Raw genomic sequence first — 9,966 nt, 5'->3', positions numbered from 1 at the left:
CCGGGTCCCCCAGCCCCGGTCCCGCCGCCCCCACACGCCGGTTTGGCGGCCAAGCCCGAGCTCAGCCCCGGCCGGGACAGGGTGTTGGTTCAGGAGGGGCTGGCACTGCTGGGTGGCCCCGAGCTCCTGCTGCTTGTGGAGAGCTTTATGGTGCTCCCTACATGCAGGGGTGCCCGGACACCTTCTGCCTTTGAAGAGAAAGACTAGAAAGTTGAAAGATAATGATATGAATAGTCGTAATGCCATGAACGGGCTTCACACCTGTCAGTTCATCTTGAGTCACTCAGGGAGCAGGGATTAGTCCCAGTGTCACAACAATGAGCCTGCAGAGTCCTGGTGGTCTCTGGGCTCCAGGAGGAAAGGGTGGTGGGCATTTCTAGGCCAGGGCAGCTCTGAGGAGTGCAGGGTGGGTGTCCAGGCTGGGGTGAAGGGCTCTGGGGGGGTCACCCGAGCTCTGTGGGCCATGCCCTGCATGGAGCCTGGTCACATCCTGAAAGGGATCAGGGGGCTGTGGGGAGGCTGAGCTCCAGTGACACCAGGAAGGAAGGGAGCAGGAGTTCTGGGGTGACATGGGGTTTCCTTCTGGATGCTCATAGTGCCATAGTTAAATAATCTGGAGATGTGTTCTGAAATCTCTGTGGCTGGACTTGGGAATGGTGAGTGGCAGCAGTGACTCAACCAGCATGTTCAGGGAGAGCAGGTGGTTGTTGTTGTTGTTCCTAAAGGTAGCAGTGTGTAGTTTTGTGCATATGATATCTGTACCAGAGACAATATAGGTTGGTTTGTTAGTAAATAATTGAGACTGTATGGGACAAAAAGTGGAAATCTGCCCTTCTTATTCCCCTGCATTGTGTCCTGCAGTTAGATGGCATCAGGTGTTTGTGTCCCCTTCACAACTCCCTGTGTTTCACAGTTCTGCCTGATGCACCTGGTGATAAAGCAGAGGGGAAACAGGAGCAGAAGTGACAGTGTGAGGAGCTTTGTTCTCTAATAGTGTCCTTGCAAACAGACATTCTAAATAGCAAATGAGTGCTGGCTTCAAGTGAGGTATCAGTAAGGGACCATATTTACACAGGTCTGAGGTGTAAGATTTTCCTGCTCTTTTCAGGGCTGCAGCCTGTAGCAGTAATTCAGTCCATGGGTAAAGTTCTTCAGTCCATGGATACAGATCATTTCCCTGGGACTTCAAACCAGAAAGCCAAACTGGAGTATATAGCAGGAGTGACCTGGGTTACCTGAGCAGTCAGAGGTTGAACTGAAAGGCCTGGGTCTGAGCAGGACTTTGTGAGGCAGGCAGGGCTGTTTGCTGCTGACTGTTCTGTGGAAGCAGCACAGTGTTGTGGGCTGTTGGGGGGTGTTGTGGGGTGTGTGGGTAACAGGTCTGTTCCTTGCAGGCACTATGGAGGCTACGAGTACCCCCCGCCGAGCGGGCTGGTCCCTGCAGACATGGTGCAGCAGCAGCCCTACACTGGGCAGATCTACCAGCCCACACAAGCCTACACTCCAGCTTCAGCACAGTCTTTTTATGGAAGTAACTTTGAGGATGAGCCTCCCCTGTTAGAAGGTATAACTTCTGCTGTATGGCCCAAATCCAGCACTCTTCCCTATTTGGGGATGGGTTGAGTAGCAGGGTGTGCCATCCCTGCTTCTGGAAATGCACAGCCAATGTGGAACTCTTGTTAGTTTTTTTATTTAGCTATATTTTGGTGTATGAAATACATCTTCTTGTGTGAACTTCTGCAGTTCTAAATTTGTGCTGGTTTCTGGTGGTGCAAGTAATGCTTGTAGTGTCCACTCTGAAACAAAAGGGTGCAGTTATTCTCAGTGGATGCTGTGGTTGGAGCTGCAGTCTGTGGTGGCTGAAGAGGAATGCTGAGCCCTGCAGGAATGGCTGTGCAGAGGAATCAGCCTGGGGCTGTGCTCAGCTGGGGGTCCCAGCTTCTGTCAGTCATGTCTGGGTACCAAACCAGTGAAGAAACCGTTTCTCACTGGTGAGAGAGGTGTTGGTGATACTTGTCACCTCTGCCTGTTATACCTTCCAGCTCAGAATGTCTGGATGGAGACTTGGAATCCTGCCTAGCTGGAGGGAGTTGGGAAACTCCTTGTCATGAGACACTGGTTGTTAAGGGGTAGGTGGGGCTCTTAGTGGGCTCAGTGGCTGGTTTATGAAAGAGAAATCCACTGAGGGGATCGAGCACAGAGAAAGTACCTGGAACTAGAAATCCTTGAGGCATCAGTCACTGCAGACATGGGGAATTTTGGGGAATCTGCATGTCCTGTTCTTAGGCTGGTTTGTGCACATCTGCTTCTGGCCACTGGCAGGGACAGGGTGCTGGGCTAAGTGAACGTTTGGGCTCACCCAGAACACACACCCTTGTCTTTTCCAAGTGTTTGAGAGCTGGAATGTGTGGAGCAGTACACTCAGCCTGAGGAAAGATGGAATGATGCGATTCTTTGGTCCCCACAGGGCAGGAACTGCAGGACATTTAAAGCTGGAGAGGCAGGGAAGACCTGATAGTGCAGCAAATGGGGGGAGATGAAATAAATACACATCATTCTTTCCATGTAATTTGTAGAACTGGGGATCAATTTCGACCACATCTGGCAGAAGACACTGACAGTGCTGCACCCCCTGAAGGTGGCCGATGGCAGCATCATGAACGAGACGGATCTGGCGGGGCCCATGGTCTTCTGCCTGGCCTTTGGGGCCACCTTGTTGCTGGTGAGATACCAACCTCAGTGTCCTGGGTGTGCATCAGTATTCTTGGAAAACGAGGGGAAAAGCCAGGTGACCTCTAGGTTTATTGGCAGTGGCTCCTTGGCACGGAGGCCAAACGAGCACGTCCTGCCCAAGGGTTTCTGGCTGGGTGGAAGAGGGGCTGGGGCTTCACACACCACTGGGTGGAATTAAGGAGTTCCTTGTGGCTTTGCTTCAGGGAAGCTGGGATCCAAGTGCTTGGATTTTGAGTGGCAATGATTTAAATGTGATTCATACCTCCTTTCATCCTTTGCTTTTGAGGAATAGTCTCCCTTTGTTACAGAACGGGTGGGATGGATGTTCTCAGAGTTTAACCTGTTTGAGGTTTTACAGAGTGAGATGTTTTCCTTCCAGAATCATACCTTGTCCTTTTGCAGTCTGTTATCTTCTGTCTTGGCAGGACTCGGAACAATGGACTCAGACACATTACATATTTTAATATTTATTTCTTCACGGAAGAGTTTAATTTAATTTTCACTCTTCTTGTGTTAGTCTCCTTCTCTGTTTTGCTTCGTTGTATCTTTTTGCTCCATATTCTATGCATTGTTCTTTACTCAAGAGATAAGGGGACTCAGAATTCATGCATAAAAAATTATTTCATAAGTACTTGTACATGAGATGTGACTTTGAGCATCAAGAGTCCATCTGCTTTAAACCTGCTTTAACATAATTATACTCATTAATAGGTCAGTGGCTGTTGAAGCCTGATTCTTTTTTAAGTTGAGCTTAATTGAAATAAGATTGTGCTTTAATGACTCAGAAGTGTCAATTATGAAGTGACAGAGGAGCAGCAAACACTTCCTTGTCATTGAAAGTATCAATATTTGTTTTATCAGTTTTTTCTCTACATGTCTTCAGGTGCTGCTTTTAATTTCTACCTGAATATTCCCTTTGCTATGACACCTGGAGCACAGAGTGTTGGTGCTGAGGGCACTTGACACCTACTTTAATAAGTAGCCTTGATTTATGGAAACTGGGCAAGGGGATGTAATGAGCATGTTTGTAATAGATACATTTGAATGTTCTTTTCCTAAGAAATTACCACTTAATCCTGTGTGCCTTTTCAGTGCATTGAACATAGTGAGAGAAAACAAGCTTGCCCAGTAGAGAGATGGAGGCAGGTCTGGTGGCTTCCAGAGGTGTTTGAGCAGGAGGGCAGCTAGGGTGGGAGGCAAACCTGGAGGCTGCACACCATGGGGCTGCAGGGCCTGTGCAAGAACAGTTTGGTCAAAATCTGTTTGTGGAGATACATGAAGTAAGGATGGATGTGCCTCTTGGTTGCCTAGAGGTGTCCTGGAATTCTGGCTGTGGGAAAACACTGCCTGTGGAATTTGAATGTGGGAATTGGGCTGGGGGACAATGGAGAAAACAGAGATACTCTGTCCTTTGCTTGTGGGAGGTGTGACCTGTTCTGGTAACTAACAGGCATTGCTCTGCTTGCCTTCCAGGCTGGTAAGATTCAGTTTGGGTATGTCTATGGCATCAGTGCCATCGGGTGTGTGGGCATGTTCTGCCTCCTCAACTTGATGAGCATGACGGGCGTCTCCTTCGGCTGCGTTGCCAGTGTCCTGGGATACTGTCTGCTCCCCATGATCCTCCTCTCCACTTTTGCTATTGTGTTTTCATTGCAGTAAGTACATAAACTTTATCATTTGGTAATGGCTCCTCTCCTGTGGGAGGAAGTTGTTAAAAGGGATTTTCATATTCAGGGATGAAACTGTGTATCATTTGCACATGGAATCATAGAATCGTGACGTGGTGAAAGTTGGAAGGAACCTTAAAGATCAGGTTCCAACCTCCCTGCTATCAGCAGGGGCACATCCCACTAGACCAGGCTGCACAAAGCCAAATTCCATGACAGGAGTTTGTAATAAGTGTAAAAACATAAATATCAGTGGTCTCCAGGTATTCACTGGGGGAAAGACAAGTCAATACTAGTTTTATCTATCAGTCAATTAAATACATAGAGTCTAAAGAACAGTGTTTGGTTTTAGTCAGAAATTTTAGTACCTGTAAAATCTGAAAAGAATAACAATTTAAGATACAAATTTGAGTTTGACAAACAGAAGAAAATCAGAGTGATTCCTCATAGCTGTGTGAGATTAGGAAATGAAAAGAAGGAACTTGTTACAGTTTGTTACCCACCTCTTCGTGATACAGTTAATTTGGGGGTGTTATGCTGTCTTACTTGAATGATAAGGGTCTGGAGTCTTTACTGGAGCACTGTGTCATTTTAGATGTCAAAGGTAAAATTGATCTCAGAATCTGTAAGAGGTGTTAGAAGGAGCTCAGTTGTGACTCCTGTAAGAATACATACATGAGTCCTATATGAACTCTCTTCATTTCTCTCTGTGCAGGGGAATGATGGGGATTATTCTCACAGCTGCAATCATGGGCTGGTGCAGTTTTTCAGCTTCCAAAATCTTCATTTCTGCCTTAGCCATGGAAGGACAACAGCTGCTGGTAGCATATCCCTGTGCACTGCTCTATGGAGTCTTTGCCCTCATCTCCATCTTCTGAACAGACTGTCCAAACTGCTGGACTCCCCGTGGGCCAAAATGAAACCATCACCTGGGAACATTCACTTGGACCAGAAACAGCTGCAAACAGCTGACGGGTGTTGCTCTCACAAAACTTAGACCTGTTCTGAATCATTTGGAACAATGAAAACAAATGTCTTGTGTTCACTTTTTTAGAACTTTGGATACTGTTTTCAATTGACCTGAGGTGTCTATAGCTTTAATAAGTGTTCATGCTTATCAAGTTAATGTGATTTCTTTCCCATTCCTCTGTCTTCAGAAAACGGAGCTTTTGGTTGAGCCTTGGGCATTTTGTTTGATTATTATTTTTTTTTAGGGGAGGGAGAAGGTTTGCAGTTATAAATGGATAGATTTTTATCAGCAGAAGTTACCAACTGCAGGTGCTGCAGATTTGGGGCACTGTGAAGAAATCTGCAGTAATAAAGAACCTGTTTCCTGTCCCCTCTTACCAAAAGTAAAATGCACACATGAACACAGGCAGTTGGAGTATTTTCTATATTTTAACAAATATCCTCTTAAGGTCCTTGGTCTCATTTATTTGTTTCTTTGATGTGATAGTATTTCAGGATTTAAGATTCTTAAATTATGAATTAGAGAACAGATACATGAAAGTTAAAGGGATCTGCAATTCTGTCACACTTGAGATACAAATACATTTGGATGTCTAAGTAGCTCTAGGTTAACTTGGATTTCTGAAGATCAGTTAGAGTTCCATTTCCTAATGGTGCACACAATAGTATATGAAGAGTAATCTCTTGCAGTACTTCCAAGAAAAACACCATTTTCAAAATGTTATGCTTGTCAGTATTGTAGTTACTGTAAAATAATTTAAGGCATATTGATTAAATTTTCCTTAAATTTTGAAAAAATTGTTGATTTTTCTAATTCTTTTTTTAAATGGAGTTCAGTTACTAAAACAGAAACTTAAATTATTGAAGGGAAATTGTATTTAGAAGTGTGTTCAGTGAGTGGGTTTGATACTTGGCCTCAGTCAGGAATACTTGTCTCAGCTGAGGAGTGGAATTTCCTGGATGATGACAGGCACTTCAGGAAGTCTTACCAGCTTAAGGAGGGGGGAAGCAGAAATCACTGTTCTTCACACAAGCACTTGCTAATTCTTCAAATAAGCCAGAAAAGGGTACAGCCCAATTGTGACTGGTGCTGGGGAGGGGAGGCTGCTCACACACAACTCCCTGGGAATGGAAGAGCTCGGACCAAGTGGCAGGTTGGAGCAGTTTGATCCCAGGGGTTTGGTGTCACTGCCTTTCCCACGGGTGTGGGTCTGATGTTCACGTGTGGTGTCTGTGGAACCATCTGTTCCTGGATGCCAGGAGCTGATCACTGGTCAGACGTGCTGCCTGGAGCCCTGGTGTGACTGTGTGTGAACACCCCCGGAGGGAAGCAGTCAGGGTTCATCTCACCCACACAAGGTGAGTCAGTTCAAAGGCTCCACATTTCTTTGTTCACTTTTCTGTGAGTTCTGCACCTTTCCTAAAAATTCCTTCCTAGTGCCACTGGTAGGTTCTTCTTTGTTGGCCAGAGTCAACTTCTTCTCATGTCCCTGGGAGTCCTGGGAAGTGTCACACGAGTGTCAGCCCTGGAGCACCGACCTGCTCTGACTCCTGTCAGGTGCTGGGCTGGCTGGTACAGAGGGGCTTAGAACTCTCACATGCAAAACCTTCTGTTTCCTTCCACCAGTGAAATCAGGAGCCCAGGAGGTTCCCTGCCTCAACAGTTGACTACAAATGATCATCCTGAGCAGAAGTGGTGAGTTGATGTTACACAGCAAAATGTTTTACCCTGTACTTGGTGGCTCTGGTTTCTCTGGAGCAGCAGAGCACGTCTGCCCTGCTGCTGGGGGTTCCTGCTCCTTCCAGTGAGGAACACTGCCTGCTGATGGAGCACCACGTCCTGTGTTTCTGCAAATAAATTGCAGTGAGTACCTTTGCTAATGAGACCTAATTAAATACAGAATTGTTCTAGTGAGCATAAAAGCTCACTCACTTTGTTGAGCACATCAGGTTCTTATACTCAAATACTGTACTTTTGTGAAGGGGCTAATTGAGCTTACCTTGCACACACCAGTGTGGTTCCTGCCTCAAAGCTTGCACTGACTCTGGAGCTTCCAGGGTGATTACTTGCATGTTAAACTGTTGTAAAATAACCCTTTCTCTCACCACAGCATGAGCAAACTAAGTGCAGAGGAAAGACATTAAAATGAGCCTATCTCAGGGTAGCACTGGCAATACAGACCGTATGAGAAGGCATTTGTTCAGGTAAGGAAGTTCACAAGGTCCTTGCTCTGGCAGTAGAGGATGCTGCACGTTCTGCCTCAGCAGTGGGGTTTGACCAGGGAGGTTTCAGAACAATTTTATATTTTCCAGCTCACATTGTGGAGAATTTATCAGTGAATTTCTAACTGGTCTCTTGGGGGCAGAAGAGAAGCAGATGGAAGTAGAAGATCAAACACTTTCATAGAGGACTATAAAAACACAATGGTATGTCTAGACTGGTAGTCTTAAATATCCCTGATTTTGGGTAATTTAATTAATGTGATTCCATTATTGCCTTCCCAAAATCAATTCTATAGATTTTCTGTAATAATCCTTTGTCCTACATCTTCCATTTTAGTTACATTTCAGATTATTTAATCTTGCCATTACACAGAATGGCAGGATTGTGTGCCTCACTTCCTTAGTCCCACCTATTCCTTTCAAATTTAGTAGGACCTTTTTTCTTTTCCCTTTCTGAACCTGAGTGCTCCCCCACAGTCTGTTGACATCAGTGTTCTCACCAGTTCCCAGGTGCAGTGCTGCTGCCACCCTGCCCTGCCTCCTGATGTTTCTGTGTCACTCAGTTCACAGCATTCAAACCTGAGTGCTGGTGTTTCTTTTCTGTCACACCCAACCCTGAAATTACTTCCTATTCCACACAATTCTACTTTTAACCAAGTTACCTCTCCCAGTTGGTTGGTGTTTTGGCAGTGAGTTTGTTTTTTCAGGTCACTTGTTTTGCTGGGAGGCAGCTCAGTTTGTTTTCACAGGCAAAGTTTCTGTAAGGATCCACAAATCCCAGGCACATTAGCTGAATCAACAAGAGGAATATTTGGCCAATAACTAAGGCAAATCTGGACAAATATCCTCATTTACCAATAAACCTGGCAGGCCAGAACACTTGGCTGGTCCCCCTGCTCCAGTCAGCATCAGGGCCAAGCCATGTCCAGCCTCCTGAGCTGCACATCCACAGAGCACAGAGTTTCAGTGTTGACAGATCAATGCCAGCTCCTCACCTCAGAAAAAAACCCCAAAACAACAGTCTGAAAAGTCTGTTCATAGTTTTAGTAAAGGATTCAATCTTCAGAAGCAAAAATCCATCTAAAAAACTTATTGTATTGGCCTGTTCATGTTCAATTACCCAAGGAAGCTGAAGGTGATTTTGTCCTCATACCCCCAAGACAAACACTAAAGGCTCATGACAGGTTATGAAAGATTTTAATGAGTTCAGTGCCTTTTTATTTCTTTGTTCAATCTTCACTTTGTTAATATGAGTCAATCTCCTGATTGCTTTAGCAGCTAGTTCAAATGTTAATTGTCAGCAGGAGAAGATAATCTTGCACCTTGGCTCTGGTGATGTGGCTGCTTTGCTGTGGCAGAAGGAAGCATTTAAATTCAGGATGATTTTTCTCATTCCAGTGTTTTGTCCCAATTAAAAATCACTGGTTCAGACAAGATTAGGAGACCTAAAGGAGGTGCTTAACTGGGGCCAACAGCCTCACTTTCTGAAGTGAGGCTTCCAAACTGATCTCTGAAAATCAGACCTATGCCCCATTTCATCACCCTCCTGTGAGCACCTAGTTTGGTTCTGTCCCCATTAGGGGCTGGGCTGGGCACACGGGGTGAAGCCCCATTTCTCCCCCCCTGGAGAGCAGGCATTTCATCACCCTCCTGTGAGCACCTAGTTTGGCTCTGTCCCCATTAGGGGCTGGGCTGGGCACATGGGGTGAAGCCCAATTTCTCCCCCCCTGGAGAGCAGGCGGGACCCATCTGGTGGGGCTGGGGGCAGAGCTCTGGCTGCAGCCACCTGTGGAGGCTGCCTGTGCCCACGTCCTCCCCTGCTCTGGCTGCAGAGGGTCCAGATGGCACCTAGAGAAGCTCAGAACCTGCTGTAAAGGCAAGATGACCTCATGTCTGATGGACAGGTCTGACCTGGCCTTCAAAACTCCAGCTGGAGAAAAATGGCATGATCCCCCTTGAACACCTTGTCAGGGCTTTGCTAACTTTGTGATTAGAAAATTGTTCATGATGTCAGGCTTATTTCTCCCTCCCTTTAATGGACTTCATTATTACTATTCTATCCACAATAGACATGAAAGACAGCTTATTCTCTCCCTTTTGGCTGCAGCCTCTTGCATAACAGTGAGCTCATTCTCATTTCCCCTGTCATTCCCTCTTTTTGTGAGAAAACCTGCTTGACTCTGCCCTGCAATCCCCAAACCCACTTCTACAGGAAGGCTGCTGGTTGTTACCCATCTTGTCCAGAGGCACTGATGTTTCTTCTTCAAAATGGCATTGTACACTCTACTGAATTCCATCTTCTTAATTCAGATCATTTCTCCATTTATATGGATCGATTTGAGCTCTAATCCCATCTCCCAAGTGATTGCAGTGC

General features: G+C 45.9%; 1 protein-coding gene across 1 annotated transcript; it reads left to right on the top strand.

The window, feature by feature from the left end:
- Window positions 1-1,398: 1,398 nt before the first annotated feature.
- Window positions 1,399-5,576, top strand: YIPF5 (Yip1 domain family, member 5). Its single transcript, XM_010001232.1, has 4 exons — window positions 1,399-1,564; window positions 2,577-2,722; window positions 4,207-4,388; window positions 5,116-5,576. The coding sequence occupies exons 1-4, from the start codon at window positions 1,447-1,449 to the stop codon at window positions 5,276-5,278; spliced, it is 609 nt and encodes a 202-aa protein (XP_009999534.1). The 5' UTR covers window positions 1,399-1,446; the 3' UTR covers window positions 5,279-5,576.
- Window positions 5,577-9,966: the final 4,390 nt, after the last annotated feature.

This window comes from Chaetura pelagica, unplaced genomic scaffold (genome assembly GCF_000747805.2).
Source record: "Chaetura pelagica isolate M959 unplaced genomic scaffold, ChaPel_1.0 scaffold177, whole genome shotgun sequence".
Taxonomy (NCBI): Eukaryota; Metazoa; Chordata; class Aves; order Apodiformes; family Apodidae; genus Chaetura; species Chaetura pelagica.
This window is presented reverse-complemented; position numbering and strand designations above follow the sequence as displayed.

Coding starts and splice junctions, on each gene's coding strand:
- YIPF5 (XM_010001232.1), top strand. CDS start 1,447: ATGGTGCAGCAGCAGCCCTACACTGGGCAGATCTACCAGCCCACACAA. Junction 2,723..4,206: donor TTGGGGCCACCTTGTTGCTG/GTGAGATACCAA, acceptor CTTGCCTTCCAG/GCTGGTAAGATTCAGTTTGG. Junction 4,389..5,115: donor GCTATTGTGTTTTCATTGCA/GTAAGTACATAA, acceptor CTCTCTGTGCAG/GGGAATGATGGGGATTATTC.